This window comes from Arachis ipaensis, chromosome B09 (assembly GCF_000816755.2).
Source record: "Arachis ipaensis cultivar K30076 chromosome B09, Araip1.1, whole genome shotgun sequence".
Taxonomy (NCBI): Eukaryota; Viridiplantae; Streptophyta; class Magnoliopsida; order Fabales; family Fabaceae; genus Arachis; species Arachis ipaensis.
Genome location: NC_029793.2, coordinates 22,972,924 through 22,992,078, shown reverse-complemented (window position 1 = coordinate 22,992,078; position 19,155 = coordinate 22,972,924). Strand labels below are relative to the sequence as shown.

The window sequence follows — 19,155 nt, the reverse complement described above, 5'->3', positions numbered from 1 at the left end:
ACTATTTTCTAAATAGAAAAAAAATTAAAACATATAACTATTAAAATCGACGGTAAAGTTGTCGCTTTTAAAAGTTAAAATAGACAAATCTAAATAATTAAATCGACGGCAAATGTGTTGATTTTATTCAATCAAATATCGACGGTGTCGTTGTCGATTTCATTAAGCATATTATAGAAAAAAGCGTTGTTGATTTTATTGAGTTAAATATCGACACAAAGAGCGTCAATTTTATTGAATCAATTATCGACAATGAAGACGTCGATTTTAAATAATAATATCGACGGCAATGTTGTCGATTTTAGTAAAAATGTAAAATTCTCACACCCATATTACAGACGGAAAGGATGTCAATTTTTTAAATTATTATCGACGGCTAAGCAAGCCGTCGATTTTATAGAATTTTGAAAAAATCGACAAGTTTAATAGCAACCACCACCGCTGTCCATTTTGCCGTCGATTTTTAATATTATCGACGGCCTAACCGTCGATTTTAATGATATTTCTTGTAGTGATGGGGATCTTCTTGTAACTCGGCCATAGTGGTCGTACATCAACTTGATGACATTGGTACGCTCTTGTGTACATGGATTGTTATTTGGTGTAAATCTATCAATGAAAAACTTAAGATTAGTAGTTTCAGTCAAATCTGAACCAAACTATAAACCTTAATTATATTTCAATTTTTTAGAAATTTCGATAGAGTTTCATCTACAATTAGAAGACGCCTAAAACTCTATCCATCAACAATTTACTTTTTATTGAATCAATTATCGACAAAGAAGGCGTCGATTTTAAATTATAATATCGACGGCAATGTTGTCAATTTTAGTAAGAATGTACAATTCTCACACCCATATTACAGACGGAAAGGATGTCAATTTTATTAAATTATTATCGACGGCTAAGCAAGCCGTCGATTTTAGTAGAATTTTGAAAAATCGACAAGCTTAATAGCGACCACCTTCGCCGTCCATTTTGCCGTCGAATTTTAATATTATCGTCGGTCTAGCCGTCGATTTTAACAATGTTTCTTGTAGTGATATTACATGTATAAGTTATTTTGCAAACTAAGTCCAATTAAATTAATTCAACGACTAATTGGTTTTATTTTCGTGAATCATACATTTTATTTGTGTTTTCATGAAGAAATAAAAAAAAAAAAGAAGAGGAAGGAAATAGGAGGAGAAAAAAAATAAAACAAAAAACTGATAAAATTCCAAGAAAAAATACAGAAAAAATAATTGTTACATTAGCTTAGCTTTTCCTTTTTTCTTTGGGTCACGTCTACCTTCTTCCTAAATACAGAATTTTTATTATATATGAAGTTAATTATATTAGATTTTTGAATTTTAACAAGTACAAGTCAATTTAAAAAAACTCCTCTTTAAGTCTCTTCAAAAGCACCCTAACTTTTAAAATTTACAAACATTTGCACATGATCTTTTTTATCTACCAAACACAAAATGAGATCTTGTACTTTTTAAAAACACACATTTTCAAAAAAATTTGTCACACCAAGCCTAAAAATGGAGAAATATTGGAAAAATTTAATGATTCTAAGTAATTTTACGCTATCGGAATGATCGAATCAAATGGATACAATCCAATTTAAAACGAATAATTCAAAGACTAAAATTGACATCCAAACTTCAGTATTTGACCGAAATTAATGATGATCATCTTTTGTTATTCTAAAATACTTCATGTACATTAAAAATTTATCACTAAATTAGTTACTATGTATTTATATATTTATACATATTATTTCACACATTTTCTAACTAAACTAATGTATGTATCTGTGCGATGTACAAAAAAATATTTATTTTTTTATTTATGATCTAGATATATTTAATGAAAAAAATATTCATCGATATATTTAACTTTAAATTAAGTTCATATATTTTATTTTGTCATCCAAAAATCAAACATAAGTATATAATAAAGAAATTAACAAAATATTTTGATTAAATAAAAAAAAACGTAGTATGCAGGAAACAAATGTCTTTATTTTTATGAGAAAATGTGTGTACACATTTTTCTGTAAGCAATCAAAATTTTAAGTTATATTGCCAATATTAGTTTATATAATAGTAATAATGATAGGATTTATCTATATTAAAATAGAAAAAAAATTAATTAATGCTAAACAAAAAGTTAATTAGTGCTAAATAGATTTGATTATCTATTTTAAGAATAAATAATTATAATTATGCATGATTGGTTTATAATAATAATATACGTTAATTTCTTCTTAAATAATGATTTCTTTTTATATTAATGTTTATTAACATTAATTTTACGTAATTGATTAAAATAATTATGCATCATACAATAGTAGCAAATGAGGATTGATATGCTTTAAAATAAGAAATTTTTTTAATTAATACTAAATTAATTTGATATAATATCTTAAGAACAAAGAGATAATACTCAATTTGTCTCTAAACTTACTTGTAAGTCTCAATTTAGTTCCTGAAATTTCAATTGTCCCTATTTAGTTTCTGAAAACTAGCAAAACCAAAACGACACCGTTTCAAGAGTTCAGCGTGGTATCCGCCTATCCACGCTAATGTTTTGTTACCATTTCTTTGCCAAAAATTATCCCAGGGATTAACGCAAGTCACATTTACAAAATTTGGGAAATAAATAGAGGCAATTGAAACTTCAAAGATTAAATTGAAACTCGTGTGCAAATTTAAAAACCAAATTAAATATTATATCTAAAAACAAATCATTATAATTATAATTATGCATGATTAATATATAAATATGATAGCTTATTTTCAAATGATTACTTCCTTTCGTATTAATGTTTCTTCACTACAAGAAACATCATTAAAATCGACGGCCAAATCGACGGCTAAGCCGTCGATAATATTAAATTTCGACAGCAAAATGGACGGTGACGATGGTCGCTATTAAGCTTGTCGATTTTTTAAAATTCTAATAAAATCGACGGCTTGCCTTGCCGTCGATAATAATGTAATAAAATCGACAACGTTTTTGTCTATAATATGAGTTTGAAAATTCTACATTCTTAATAAAATCGACAAAGTTGTCGTCGATATTATTATATAAAATCGACACCATTTCTGTCGATATTTGATTCAATTAAATCGACAATAATTTCATCTATAATATGCTTAATAAAACCGACAACAGTTTCGTCTATAATATGCTTAATAAAATCGACAACACTGCCGTTGATATTTGATTCAATAAAATCGACACAGTTGCCGTCGATTTATTAATTTAGATACCGACCAAGAATTTGTCTATATTTTGTTTTTTTTTTTTGTCTATTTTAAATTTAAAAAGCGACAACTTTTCCGTCGATTTTAATAGTTATATGTTTTAATTATTTTTTTTATTTGAAAAATAGTAAACAATTAATACAAATAAACTTTTAAATATATAAATAAAATTTATACAGAATATTAGATAACAAGACAAATAAACTTTTAAATATAAAAATAAAATTTATACTATATTATTTTGCCAATATAACCTTTACTTGTTTCTAGTTCATACTTGTTATGTGTATATGTCAATCTATCTTTTGCCGTTATGAAAAGCTAATTAATAAAAAGAAGCTGTGACATACACTAATTAGGAATGAATGTACAACAGGATTAATTATACATGTTGAAGGAAAGAAGAAAGTAGTGACTAATGAGCAAGCTATGCATGTAGTATATATAACTGAGGACTTAACTTTGTGCATAGTTTTGATGATTCAACACTTGTAATTAAGACTACACTAGTAGTAGTAGTACTAAGAACAAAATTGGAAACCTCAGTAGTGTCTCTGAAGCTACCTAATTAATCCAAAACATATAGAGATCTGCATTATCAAGAGGTAATGAATGTGTCTACCCTTGTGATCTTCAACCTCTTTACAGTGGAAGCAAACATCCTATACCAACATCAACATATAATATCAATTAGTTTCATTAAAGAAAGAAAGAAAGAAGAGAATTTAGATGATGATGATGACTTACTCCCAAGGAACATCCCCAACCATAACAAGATCTCCTTCTTCATCTTCATAAGTGAGGACATGGCATCTCTCACCAGGTTGAACTACAACTTCATCCATCTCTATACCCCAGAGAATAGTGGTGTCGAGTTTCCTCCCTATTAGAATGCCTTCCATGTACACCTTCACAAACAGGCTTCCACCACATTCTTCATGAGTGCTGAGTGCAAGCCTCAGATTCAAGGAAGCAGTTGAAGAAATGTTAGAGGAAGAGGAACATAATAATAAGTGCTGAGTGCTAATATAATAATGCTAGCTTTTGAATGCTGCTGAAGTGCTTTTGTATAATCTTATCAAAACAGTGCATGTTAGTGTGTTAGACTTTATGGTATCTTTTTCCTTGCTTCTTCTGCTTTCTAGATAGATTGTAACACACGAGTTTAGCACTCGAATGAACAAACGCTTGTTATATACTCTAATTTCAGTGGCCTCTTGAGAAACATTGGCATTCTCTCCCCTAAGGCGCTATAAAGAATTTTCGTTCCCCGCCAAGTGACCAACCTTTGCCTGCAGAAGATTGTAAGTATCGGTGACATTTCGCAACTCCAATCATTTTAATAAAAGGTGAAGAATGATTAGTTGCTTGTTTGAATGATAGTAAACAACTAGGAACAACTAACCAGCCACCTAGGAGACTCAGGAATGAAGGGTAGACTCAGAACCTGTGCACTACAAGGAATGATTCCTGAGACAAAGATGAAAAAGATGTGAGCAGTTTCATCAACCCAGTTGTTTGATTTCATGTTTTATTAAAACAACACCAGAAAGAAGGTCATTTACCTATCAGAGCCAAAATCCTCCAATTCAAGAATGCTCCAATAAGATAAGTTAATGATACCCCACAACAAATCATAAGCTGTCAACATAATAATAAGGATTTGGAATAATGCAATGCATGAAATATGTAAAACATGATGCAAGTAAAAGGACACTTGAGAGAATATTTTATCACTTTACCTGATGAACCGTGGTGAATCCTCCTCGGAGATTCTTCGGTGTTACTTCTGCTACATAAACTGGAACCTGTTATGTTATATAAAAGGGAAAAAAATTATTTGTGTTTCTTTTGACTTTATCAGCTGAATGCAATTTAAAGTTTGAACTGAAATTATAAGAAAGTTTATGAATCTTAACATTACCACAAAAGATAGAAGGCCCATCCCACACCCTACCAACAATCTTCCAATGTAAAGCCACCAAGCAACCTTCAATCAAGCAGCAAGTGTTAAATACCAAGAATCTTAGCGCCGGTGTTAAATACCAACAATCTGCAATGTTGTTGCACAAAAGAAGGAAATATATATGCACAACAGCACAAGGTTGTTGCACAAAAACACAGGCTGTTTGAACTTTGAAGCTTAATATAGGTTTGTTTAATGTTATTTATAAAGCACCGAGAGAGAAACTATTACAACAGGCTCCCAATATAAACTGCTATTGTATATGCTTGTTATAAAGCAGAGGCCTAGATCATTAACAGAAATATGACTAAGATTTAACTCCTAACAAAATAAAGCAATGTATAGATCAATATCGCTGCCTTTTATTATTCAAGGATAAACTTCAATGAGTGACCTCATACCAAATATGGGTGTTATTTTATAGTGACTGAATCTAGCTTCCAAGAAGAGCTTCTTACATTCTTTTTCTTCCCTCTCTATCAAATTGATGAGGGGAAATACATTACATTTATAGAAACAAGAACCATTAAAAGATTTCTTTAAGTAAGCAAGCACGTCTACTCAATAGTAATGTCTTATAGTTTTCACTATAATTGACAAGACAGAAGTCACAACCATAGTTTTACTCTAATTGCTATTCAAAATGATTGATTAAATTCAACACTCCAAGTTGTAAAATGAAAACGGTGGCCACTCATTAAGATTATTAGCCAAAATCCAATGAAAAATAACAAATGCAGAAAAATGAAAAAGAGAATCAAGCCACTTTAAAAGAGAATTGATGTTCTCTTCACGGATGCTATTGAGAGGTTGCTTTATTATATTATTTAGTATATATTTATAACAATAACTTAATGCGGCAAAATTTAATTATTATTATATGCATGCTTTTATATCAGATGGGATGTAAATACCATTAACAATCTTCCAGACTACATGATATTGTGCTTCCTAGCACTTTATACCACTATCAATGAAATGGCTTTTGATATCTTCAAAGATCATGCAGTCAAGTTGTAATACCCTAACTACCAAAGCTCACGCTTCCGGCTGCGCGACTCTGATAGCTCGGACATTACGACGACACTTATATTATTTAATACTAAAATATGAGCCTGTTTGAAACTTTAAACCGCATTACCGCTCCCAAAAATACTTTCATCCGATATCATACATCCATAAATACCATACAACTTACAAAACTCATAAAGAGTACATCCATATATATATACATACATATATATAAGTAATATTACAACCATAATCCAATACAATTCCTATCCCTCTTACAGATTATATCAAGATAAAGGCGAGGGTACAATAAACCATAGCTAAAACAATACAGAGCATCACAACAACAATTAAGTAAGCTCTTCGTAACTTCTGCGCCCATATCCTGAAAGGGGAAAAATGTAGGGGGGTGAGAACATCATCCTCGAAAGGGTTCTCAGTAGAGGGTTTTTGGGAATTACTGTAATAGGATACGTGAAGATAACCGCACCAGTGATTAATAATTGTCTTATGCCTCTTTTCAAAAACAACAGTTTCCAATAAGGTAAAGTCGGAAATCTTTTCTAAAAGAGGAACCGTTCAATTCTCAAAAACACCAAAAGCCTTTCAAAAAGGTTTATCTATGCTAAACCAAAATAGCCTTTCATATTTTTCCAAATCAGAAACACAACCGAAACCAACCATCGGTCCATCTCAATCCAACCACGGCCCTAGGCCCAAACAATCCAACCATCAACCAAATCACCACAATCCAACAGAGTCCCAGATACAAACACAGATAGGAAGTTCAAGCACAAACAAACAGTTATTACAAGTAGAATTTCGCCGAATTCATTTAAAATTATTAAAACCTTGGCTTTCCGATTTGAGTAATAAAATAGGATCTAAGCCAAACCGAGTCACGTAATCATTTACTTCTTTCAAAGTCGTTTCCTTTACTTAGGCAAAACCAGCTTCAACCCCCATGATAAATTCTAAAGCGTTTCAACTGTTCAAAATTGTTTTAGTCTTGCAAAAGTTCAGAGTTCAAAGAGTACTTAAAACCTTTCTCAAAACATTTCAAAATGAAACTTGTCAATAGACATTCAGGTTCTTTCAAAGTCATTGAAACTTCTTTAATTGAAACCCCCAAGTCAAATTCAAAGGCATAAACCCTTTTCGCATTCAAACAGCTTTAAAACACAAGTTTCATCTAAATAACTTTCTCTTGAAAGAGATACAATGTCTTTCTTAAGAAGTAAGACTGAATCACAATTTCCTCTTTACTAACTCATTTCAAAAGCATGAATCATCCTTTTCTTGATAATTCAAATAAAATAGCAGAAGTCTTTAACTCATCATTTTCCAGACAACATTTCAATAAAGACTCGGATTTTATAGAAATTCCGGCAGCACCTCCCCTAAAACTTGGACTTTTGCCACCCGGTTCGGGTCCCAACTAAACCGTTTTCTCATTCCTTTTCAACAGCTCAAAACCAGAAATCAATTCAAAAGCAAGCTAAATCAAACAGGCCTCAATGGCATACCTCAAGGAAACCATTTCAAAAATCAACTTAATATCAACCGATTTAACTCATTTATAAAGCTTTAAACAATCGGTTCCGCAATAAATCATTTATCAAAACCAGAGCAATTAAAGCAACCCCGGCTGGATTTCAAGAGCATTCTATCTTTCACATCATCAAATAATTGACTCAATTCAAACCAATCCTCAACAGATTAAACTCATTTCAAATATCTAAAGAATCAACTTCAAACATTACATTTCACAAGCCACACAACAATTCAGCCAAGCCAACATCCATAATCGTTCGAGTCAATCAAATAATACATAAGGCAGATACAATCACTAATTACACCATATCTCACATCAGTATCCATATGTAATAATTCCAATAATAAACTGTAGTTTTCGAAAAGCGCCCCTACCTCAAAACGCAAAACCATAGCCCAAACGCGTCACAGAATCCTTTTCGCCTCGACCCGAAATCAACAATCAAAATCCCGGCAGCCAAAACCTCGGTTCCAAGCCACTTTCGCAACAATCTCAACAACTCTAATCGCAACATACAACAACCGAAACTCAATCGTATAGCAATTAACGCCACAAACCTCAGCGTATGATAACAGAACAGTAACTAAGGGGCTTTAAAATCGAAAACGCTTACCGAACCAACGAAAGAATGGCTGAACCGAAACAGCGGCGGTCTCCGAACCGGTTCGGCGGCAGCCCGGCAGCCACCTCAAGTGGCAGCGGCGACGAATTCCGATCACGACAACTGAAACCAACATGCAGTGACCATAATATTCTCGGAATTCAAAAGGACGGAGGCTAATGACAAGACCCTTACCGGCAGAATTTTCCGGCGACGGCAGCAGGGGCATTTTCCGGCCGCAAAGGCTTACCGGTGCAACTCAACACAGAACCACAAAGAGCGGTGACAACCTCCACGACTCCGGTGAGTTCCCTCAACGACAGTGATGGCCGGAACCTCGGCGGCGCTAACGACGGCAGGAACAGCGCCGTTGGCTTCGCACAGCACGGATCAGCAGCGGTCCTTGGGCAGTGACACGCGCGACGGGACATACGGCCTCCCTCTCCCCGCCGCTCTCTCTCCCGTCTCGTGAACGTGTCCCTCTCGGGATTCAGTTGCTGCAACGCTTCCTCTCTGGACTCACGGTGGCGATAGTAGCGCCGTTGGAAGACATGGAAGCAGTGGTGGCGACTAGGACGGCGCAATGAGCAGCGGCTCTGAGGTCTCCAGCGACGGAATGGGTTGATGGGTGGCAGAACCACGACTGGCAGGGATGAACGGGGCAGCTTCGATGGCGGCACTCCTCGCGTCTCTGGCCCGCGTCCCCTTCCTTCATTGTCGCGCAGTCTCTCCTTCTCCTCGGCGCCAGCAACGGTGACAACACTCCTTGCCGGCACCGCACAGTCCCACGTCTCCGGTTCCCCCTCCTCAGTGCAACACAGCGGCGCGGCGGTAGTGACGCCCGCCGGCGCCGCCCTTCCTCCTTCTCCCTTCCGGATCTCTCTTTCTTTCACAAATCTGTGTGTTGCGTTCTGCTGGGAAGAAGAGAGGGCTGCTGCGTTCTGTTGTGGCAAAGGAAGGGTTGGGGTGTGGCAGCTGAGAGTTAGGAATTAGGGTTTCGTTTTCAAAAATTAGGGTTAAGGGCATTTTAGTAATTTTACTTAAAAATAAGGATAATATAGTAGTTAGAAATAAATTCTAACCCAACAATAATAATGTATAAAAATACTATTTACTCATCAATCTCACACTTTATTTTCAATAAAATGTCCAAATCAAAATAATTAGAAATAATATAATTAAACCCTTTATTTTCCAAAGTAACAATATTAATATTTAAAATATTAACTATTTAATCCGAATCATATAAAAATCCTTATTATTTCACAACTACCAACTATATGATTTAAATATAGAAAATAATCCAATAATTGTAAAATTGGATAATAACCATAACTTATCTCAAATTCAATAAATCAAAACTTGCCTTAATCATCTTTAATAAAATGATCTCTTAAATTAAGGCTATAAATAACTGTAGGATTTGAGACTTGATCATAATAAGACTTTTCAAAGATTCTGGGTCTTACACAAGTGGCTTCCCTATCTCAAAAAAGCTGTATGTACTATACTTTTCCTAAGTTTAATCAAGTCTTATTAACTCTTAATTAGATTCCTAAATTAATATTTTCACTACTATCTACACAATTATTATGAGGATTCATAAATTGATTGATATGTCTATACTTATGATATCAGTGGTGTGATTTGTGAAAATCGTTTCTGCAAGAAGCAAAATGGTCCAACAACAAAATTGTACCAGGATTCAAGGACTACTTAGAAAATGGTTCAGTCTCACGCTCAGGCGGGGTTTTTCTTACTCACTCCTTCTTCTTACTCAATCAAGAAATAACAGAGCCAGCACTTCATTCGTTAACTAACTACAGTGGATGAGAATTGATGCATAGAAACAGATCACAAGTAACAAAACAATGCTCTTCAAAAGATTTTTTTTCTTTTTTAAAAAAAAAATTCATAATGCACTTATGATGAAAAGAAGTTTTTCTTAAATTATTTATTTAAGACAAACAGCAAGCCAAATCATAACAAAAGCAAAATCCAAATCAGAACAAAAGTAAAATCCCTAACCAAAAATCAGTACAGAAGGAGAGTATGAAATAAGTACCACAATCATTTCAATTAAGCAGAGAAATAATATATTAAGAATTCATGAAGCAGCAAATTATGACCAGAATTTCTAGATTTAGAAAATAGGATATTACAATTAGGTCATAGTTTACACCTGAAATATGGGATTTCCAAATGAAACTGAAGTTGGCTTTGAAAAGAGTTCAGTAACAGTCAGAAAATGATACCTGGTTTTTGTGAGTTCGATTGAGAGAGAGCGGAGAAGGACCAAAGTAGGAGGAGCTACGACGGCAACAGAGAGAAGGAGCGACTGTGTGGCACGGCAGCAACGGAGCGACAGGCAGCGCCAGCAAGAGGAGCGACAGTGGTGGCGCGAGCAAGAGGAGCGACAGTGGCGGCGCGAGCAAACTGAGTGATGGTGGCGCAACCGTGAAGTGGTCTGAAATTGTGTTTCTGAATGCAGAAAAGAAATGATAAAATTTTGTTTCTGAACTTGGGGTGGGAAGTGGGCGCAGACTCGTGTTTTTAGCAATAAAAATCGATGGTATGTATGTCGATTTTATTTTATACATTCAATCCACATCATTTATTTGATTTTAAAAAAAAATCTGGAACGTTCAAATTTATCGACAGAAATATTGTCGATATTTTAAATATAAAAATAGACGCTATGTCTGTCGATTTTAAATTTTTAATATAAAAGTATTTTCATCCCCCGGTTTATATTTTAAGAAACAATCTGGAACGTTTAGATTTATCGACGGAAACGTTGTCGATATTTTAAATATAAAAATAGACGCTATGTCTGTCGATTTTAATATAAAAGTATTTTCATCCCCCGCTTCGTATTTTAAGAAACAATCTGGAACGTTTAAATTTATCGACGGTAATGTTGTCGATATTTTAAATATAAAAATAGACGCTATGTCTGTCGATTTTAATATAAAAGTATTTTCATCCCCCGCTTCGTCTACAATATGACGATAATTAAAAGAGATTTAATGCATCATCAAAAAATCGACAACAAGACTGTCGATTTTATTATTTTATTTTTAATTATTATTTTTTTTAAATATCGACGGCAAGCCGTCGAAAAATATCGACGGGAGAGATAGCCGTTGATTTTTTTCGTCGATAAATACGCTTTTTCTTGTAGTGCTTAATATTAACTTACATAGTTGATTAAAATAGTTATACATTCATGTAATAGTAGTTGAATAAGTTTGATAATAGGAAAAAAAATAACAGCGTGTTGTAAAACCCAAAATTTTAAAAATTAAATAATTAACTATTTATAAGTTATTATATTATATTATATTGAGATATAATTTTTAAAGTTAAAAAAAAAAGGAAGGAAAGAAAGGATGGAAGAAGTTGGCCGAAGCCTTAAGGTAATTGAAACAAAGATAGCCAAATGTGGCATATATATATACACCTATTAGCCTCCAATATTTTCATTTCCTTCATTCATAACCACCGAATGAACTTGCAAAAAAATAAGAAAGGAACTGAGCGTGTGAGAGAGAGAGACCGAACCTTGCATGAGAGAACCGTGACTCCACCAAGAACTTTTGGCTTTGATTTCTTGTGATCCGTAACTCCAATAAAAAATCTAATCTGGTAAAAGTGTTCGTAGCTTCCTTCTCTACACGTTGATGTTACTCTTATTTGGTAGAAGTTGACGGTGATGTATCTCCTCTTTTCCTTAAGTTCGGCCAATTGAAGTTCTAGGAGACACAGACGATTTCTAATGCTTTTCTCTTCAGCAGCTCGGTCAGAAAGTTTCTCCAGAGCTTTCGTTGATTTTGATTTCATACGGAGGTATGGGGTTTGTTTTTAAAATCAAATGTTTTAATTTAAGAATGCCTAGAAAGCTTATTGAATAATTGCAAATAATTCGTAAGTGTGTCATATTACTAATTGATGAGGATTGGTTGATTTATGGTTGTGAATGGTGTTTAATTGGTGTTGTTTGTTAAACTGAAACATGAATTGAGTTTGGATTGAGATTGTGTTTGTTGCTAAAATTTTTAGTTATGTTAATTTCTTGGTTTGGTTGTTTATATGAGATTTATTTGATGATAGTGGGCTCTGTTGCAAGCTGGTTTGGAAATTGTTGGTAATTGAGTATACTAGCTTGATTGGATATTGTTGTATTGAATTTTAAAGTGAACCGTTGGTTACTAACCTGAAATAAAGTAGATTGATTACTGAGAAAATAAGGGAGCCTGGAGGGGTGTTGAAGTCTAATTTTTTTAAGAGGATGTCTTGTCCGAGTTTTTGTAAAAGTGTATGAAAAAGTGATTTTGTTTTGAAACCTGATTTAAATATGTATTTACATTTAGGTGCGAACTTTGTATTAAAAATTTGATTTATAGGCATATTTGAGAAATGATTTTGAAATTGAACCTGGTTAGCTTTTAGATTTGTAAAATGATTTGGCATTGGAATTGGAATGTTTGATTTATCAAGGATGATCTTTGAGAATCGAAAATGATTTGGTTGGGATCCTGGAAGGGTGGCATAGTCCGAATTTTAGAGGAAATGCTGCCGAAATTTTTATAAAATTTGAGATTTTATTTGAAATTCTATTTTAAAAGATTTGATTTTTTGCAAAATTAAATTATTTGAAATTTATTTAGTTAAGAAAAGAATTATTCTATTTTGAATTTGATTTATTAGAGAAAAGTATAATGTTTTAAATTCTATCTGTTGAGAAGGGATTTTGCTTTAAGTTATGTTTTGAGTTTAGTTGATAAGAAAGAAAAGAAGAAGAACGAAAAGTAAAGTAAAGAGAGATAATTAAAGGGGTCTCTACCACAGTAGACTAGAGAGCAAAGATTGAAAAGAAATTGAATGTTGTTGGGCCTTAGTGCCAAGTGTCTAGTGGAGACGGCGATACGTAACGCTCACTTGACACTATAACGATAGCTCAGTGAGGACGGCGATACGTAATGCTCACTGGAGACCGAAAGGAAGGTTACAGCTCAGTGAGAACGGCAATACGTAACGCTCATTGGAGACCGAAAGGTAGTTTCCCCCATGAGGACGGCGATACATAACGCTCATGGAAGGGACGATGGCTGAGATAAGGACGGCAGTACGAACGCTTATCTCAGGACCAGTGTCGGAAATCGGGCAACTAACCGACACATGAGTTCATGGCCTGTTTAGGACAAACATGCATCATGATGTTTGCGCATATGCATTTGGTTGTGTTTGATTGTATTACTTCTTTGTGATTGTGTTGTTTGTCTTATTGCGACTTGTTTGTGTGTTGAATTGAAACCTTTACTTGTGCTATTTATTTGTGGATGTATTGAGGTGATTAATAACTGTTGTTGTGACTAATAATTAATTAGGTGGCTAAGAGATAGTTAGTATGACTAATTTTGTGATTAAAATTTGTTTTGAATTTAGAAATTTAAAGAAAAGTAATTATTTATCTAACGTAGAAGTAAAAGTATTTTCAAAGGTTTAACAAAATAGTTTTACTAAGTAAATTAATTATTTGCATTAAATTCATTACTTTTACGGCATTCTCATTCCCTACTGAGAACGTGTAGTTTGTTCTCACCCCAAAATCTTCCACCCTTTCAGTGACGGGTTCGAAGATTCAGTATGAAGCTGCATACGATTAGTAGATTTACTTGTGATACCCGTTGTTTTTATAGAGTTCCCTCGTCCTTATTGCTTTAGCTTTTGTTTTGTCGAGAGGGATAGGTTTTGTCTTCAAATTTTATATTGAATTCATTTGTATAGCATTTATTATTATTATTAATTGTGTGATTTTAATTCCTAAAAATAATTTTCTGGTTTTTTTTATAAATTAAAACGCAATATCAACGTAAAAGCTCAATATTAAATAAATAATAAAGGAAATCAGGTCCGTAACGCCTTACTTTTGGTATGATCATGACGTGCTAAAAGTTAGGATGTTACACGTGTCAACTCTCTTTTGGCATGGATGTTGAATGTTCTTCTTCTTCCTTTCCAAAGCAAGTGATACGATATTATTTTTCGGTTATTTGAGCGCCAAAACCAAAATAACATCATTTTTAGGAGTCTTTGTGTCATCCAACTGTCTAGTAGTTAAGTGCTCCGTTAATGTTATTTATTTTTTACGCTCAAATAGCCCAAAAATAACGTTATATCACTTGCTTTTGGAGGAAAAAAGAAGAACAGTCAACATCAATGTGCCAAAAGAGGGTTGATACGACATTATTTTTTGGGATTTTTGACCACCAATACCGAAACGTCATCGTTTTCTAGAATTTAGTGTGGTAACTACTTGTCCAGGCCAACATGAGTATCTCAGAGACTAACATGAGTCACGTTTGTAAATGTTATGGACTAAATAGAAGTCATTGAAATTTCAAAGACTAAATTAAGACTCACATGCGAATTTTGGGACCAAATTAAATATTATTTCTAAGAAAAAATAACTATAATTATGCATGATTGGTATATAATAAATAATAATATACGATAGTTTCTTTTTAAATGATAACTTTCTTTTGAATTAATGTTTCTTAATATTAACTTACATAATTGATTAAAATAATTATGCATTCATATAATAGCAATTGAATAGGTTTGATAATAGGAAAAAAATTTAATTAATGCTAAATTAATGTCAAAAAACAACGCCATATCAACTCTCTTTTGGCGTGAATGTTGAATGTTCTTCTTCTTCTTTTCCAAAGCAAGTGATATGACATTATTTTTGGGTTATTTGAGCGCCCAAAGCACAATAACATCATTTTTAGTAGTCTAATGCGACACTCAACTGTCTAGTAGGTAAGCATTCCGCTAATGTTATTTTATTTTTGGTGCTCAAATAGCCCGAAAATAACGTTGTATCACTTGCTTTTGGAGGAAAGAAGAAGAACAGTCAATATCAATATGCCAAAAGAGGGTTGACACGATATTATTTTTTAGACTTTTTGAGCGCCAAAACTGAAACGGCATCGTTTTCAAGAATTCAATGTGGTATCTGCTTTTTGAAACTAACATGAATCATGTTTGTAAAATTTTATAGACTAAATAAAAACAATTGAAATTTCAAAGACTAAATTAAAACTCACGTGTGAATTTTTGGACAAAATTAAATATTATCTCTAAAAAATATTACTATAATTATACGTAATTGGTATATAATAAATAATAATATACGATAGTTTATTTTTAAATGATAACTTTTTTTGAACAAATAATTTTAATTATGCAAGATTGATATATAATCTAATTATATATGATAATTTTTTTAAATGATAATTCTCTTTCATATTAATGTTTTTAATATTAGTTTTACTTAATTCTACATTCATACAGTATAATAATATAATAGAATTGTGATCCTTTAAAATAGGAAAAACATTTTTAATTACTACTAAATAGATTTAATTATCTATTTTAAGAACAAATAATTATCATTATATATGATTGGTTTATAATATTAATAATATAGGGCAAATCACTTAAACAAATGAAATAAGAACCAAATTTACATGAATCCCCTAAACTAAGAAGCGTTGCGTGGAAAGCCTATTTTAATATAAATCGAATTCATTTATGTCGATTTAATCATGCATATGTAAATCGAATTAAATACATTTGATTTAAGGTTTTCGTAGTAAATGGAATTAATGAAATTCGATTTAGGGTTGATGGTAGTAAATCGACCTTATTAGATTCGATTTACTTGGTATAATGCATGCACTAAAGTAAATCGAATGAAGTGAATTTGATTTACGGAAGAAAAGACCATAGGGTAAATCGACTCTACTAAATTCTAAATCAAATAATTTAATTCGATTAAAGTAGACGTCCAACCTATATAAATACCAACAACATGTTGAATCCTCATTAGAGTGACACTCAAAATGGCTACAGAGGATAGCTTTCTAGTTCTTGTGCACTACAAAGGCACGATTAAGAAAAAAACACAATCGAGAATTAAGTTTATTGATAAAGATCCGTTGAGCATCTTTATCAGACCTTCTATGAGCCTAGTTGATTATCATAATATTGTACTACAGAAATTGAGTCTGCATGGAATGAAACGGATCGAGAAATTATATTATCGAATCCCGATTTCTGTTATTCGAGATGGGGTGAAGTACGACTCATTTGTGATATGCAGTGACGAAGATTTACAAGTTTTATTTCACTACCAATGGCTAATGAAAGGCGTCAAACCCATCCAGCCTAAAACCCAGGAACCGCCAAAAGATCCATGACTAGAGGAGTTGCAACAGACTGACTAACTTAACCACATTCCTGTTGGCCACACGGCATAAGCATCGGTATAACCACGACAAAGTAGCAGATCCCCAGCTGTATCCACCCATATCTTCCAATCTTGCAACGTATGGTAGCCACCGGATATGCATGCGTGTACCGGACTTGTCACCGAAGAGCTGGGTGGATAATAGCATCATGATGTGTGCCCTCGCGTACCTCCTAACTATCTCCTCGTCTGCGTCGTGGAGAATGCGACTGAACGTCTCCTGCATCCAAGTGCACTTGACGAACTGATTTCCTATCGGTAAAGAATAAAAGTGATCGCGTTGTAAGTATAGTTTCTAAACCAACAGAAAATTCTTTCGTACAAACGTTTGGTTGTCACAAGTAACAAACTCAATAGAATTTATAAACCGAAGTATTCAAACCTCGGGTCGTCTTCTCAAGGAATTGCAGGGAGGTATGACTTATTATTAGCTATGGAAAAGGTAGGATTTTGGGTTTTGAAAGGTTTGAACAAGGAAAATAAATTGCAGGAATTAATAAATTAATATCTAAATAAACTCTTGGCAAGGTATGAAAATTCGGAAGTCCTATCCTAGTTATCCTTATCGATGGTGATGAGAATTGAGTTTTAATCCCACTTAGTTAACCTTTTCTAAAGCAAAGGAAAGTCAAGTGGACTAATTAGTTAGATCCTCAAGTCCTAGTCAATTCCTAAGAAAGGACTAGAGTTAGTGGAATTCAATTCAATTAGCAAAAATAACAATTATCAATCACAATAAGTTTGATAACTCAAGAGTCTCCAGTTAATCAATTTAAGCCAGAATATAAAAAGCTAAATAAGAATCATAAATCTGAAATACCTCAATTTATATTAAATAAAGAAAATTCTAACATGAATTGTTCATAAGCCAATTTGGCAACATAAGTAATTAACAAATAAAAGCATTAAAGTATCTGGAAGTAGAAGAGAAATATAAAGTAAAAGGAATATTGAACCTGAGAGGAAATTGAAGTCCTAAATCCTTTAAGAGGAATTCTAATCCTAAAACCTAAGAGAGAGGAGAGAGCCTCTCTCTCTAAAAACTACATCTAAAATATCAAAAGTGAATGTATGTTCTCTTCTTCTTTGATTTCTCCATTCTCTGGCTTATATTCTGTGTTTCTGGATTCAGAATTGGGCTGAAAAAGGGTCCAGAAATCGCTGGGAGCGTTTTCTGCAGATTCTGGTGCGTGGCGTCTGTCACGCGTCCGCGTGGGTCATGCGGTCGCGTCATCTGGGAGTTTTCCTTGTCACGCGTTCGCTTCGGTCACGCGTACGCGTCATTTACGTTCTGATCAAGGCACGCGTCTGCGTCAATCACGCGTTCGCGTTAGTGCCTTTTCGCGCTGGGTACGCGGCCGCGTCGTCCATGCGTTCGCGTCGCTGCCCTTTTCTTCAAAACTCCATTTTTGTGCTTTCCTTCCATTTTTGTATGTTTCCTTCCTGTCCTCTAAGCCATTCCTGCCTTAGGAGATCTGAAAATACTTAACACACAAATCACGGCATCGAATGGTAATAAAGGGTAATTAAAATTAATATTTTTAAAGAATAGGAAACGTGTTTTTCACATATATCACATAATAAGGAAGGAAAAGTAAAACCATACAATTTACATGAATAAGTGGGTGAAGGATTGAATAAATCACTTAAATTGAGCACAAAATACATCATAAAATATGGGTTTATCAACCTCCCCACACTTAAATAATAGCATGTCCTCATGCTAAATCCAAGAGAAAGGGTAAAGTTAGAATGGGAGAATCTCATGCAATGCATTCTATTCTAAATGCAAGCTACCTAAATGAGTCATGCAATTCTAGTTTTTATTCACTTGTATATAAAACTTACATGTAGTTAAATTAATTCATATCCTCAAGGAATCATATATGCATAGCCAAACCCTAGATAATGTTAAAGCACTTTTACAATTGAGATGGGTAAAAGTATTTCACAAACTTGCAAGGCAATTAACAATTAAGCAGAGATATATGGTGATGAGCTATTGAACCCTCACTGGATTTTGTGTTTACTCTCTAGTCACTCAGTGTTTATTGGGTTAATCACTCTATTCTTTTTCTATCCTTGCTTTCTAAAATTTTGTTCTTCATCTAACCAATCAACAAATATGGAATACAGACATACAAAAATCATGAGGTCTTTTCAAGGTTGTAATGGGGCCAAGGTAAAGGTAAGGGTATATGTATAAGGCTAAATGAGCTAATAAGTGAATCCTTGATTAGTCTAAGATCTCACCTAACATACATACGTTATATAAATTAAAGTTTCTTAACCTATTCACCCAAAAATTTTCCACCTTGGATTACAAGCTCATCCATTAAATTTAATTTTGAAATTTTTGCCCCCATGTGCATTGATTTTTTTTTTTTTTATTTTGCAATTGGAGAATTTTTTGTATCCCCTTATTTAAATACTGAAATATAT

The 19,155-nt window shown here is 33.4% G+C and overlaps 2 protein-coding genes across 2 annotated transcripts; both read right to left on the bottom strand.

Moving 5' to 3' along the window:
• On the bottom strand, positions 4,379–10,993 carry LOC110266794. Its single transcript, XM_021111810.1, has 6 exons — positions 10,649–10,993; positions 5,185–5,250; positions 5,003–5,068; positions 4,826–4,901; positions 4,666–4,730; positions 4,379–4,552 (listed from the first exon to the last, which is right to left on the bottom strand). Exons 1-6 carry the CDS (start codon positions 10,991–10,993, stop codon positions 4,511–4,513), a joined length of 660 nt encoding a protein of 219 aa, XP_020967469.1. The 3' UTR covers positions 4,379–4,510.
• LOC110267022 lies at positions 8,176–8,850 on the bottom strand. The gene is made up of 3 exons (XM_021112132.1): positions 8,589–8,850; positions 8,406–8,516; positions 8,176–8,293 (listed from the first exon to the last, which is right to left on the bottom strand). The coding sequence occupies exons 1-3, from the start codon at positions 8,822–8,824 to the stop codon at positions 8,227–8,229; spliced, it is 414 nt and encodes a 137-aa protein (XP_020967791.1). The 5' UTR covers positions 8,825–8,850; the 3' UTR covers positions 8,176–8,226.

Excerpts from the sequence above, each read along its gene's own strand:
- LOC110267022 (XM_021112132.1), bottom strand. The coding sequence starts at position 8,824 with ATGTCCCGTCGCGCGTGTCACTGCCCAAGGACCGCTGCTGATCCGTGC. Across the intron at positions 8,517-8,588 it reads GTCGCCGGAAAATTCTGCCG|TTGTCGTGATCGGAATTCGT; the intron begins GTAAGGGTCTTG and ends TGTTGGTTTCAG. Across the intron at positions 8,294-8,405 it reads GCCATTCTTTCGTTGGTTCG|AGTTGTTGAGATTGTTGCGA; the intron begins GTAAGCGTTTTC and ends TGTTGCGATTAG.
- LOC110266794 (XM_021111810.1), bottom strand. The coding sequence starts at position 10,993 with ATGTATAAAATAAAATCGACATACATACCATCGATTTTTATTGCTAAA. Across the intron at positions 5,069-5,184 it reads TGGGCCTTCTATCTTTTGTG|GTTCCAGTTTATGTAGCAGA; the intron begins GTAATGTTAAGA and ends ATAACATAACAG. Across the intron at positions 4,902-5,002 it reads GATTCACCACGGTTCATCAG|CTTATGATTTGTTGTGGGGT; the intron begins GTAAAGTGATAA and ends TTATGTTGACAG.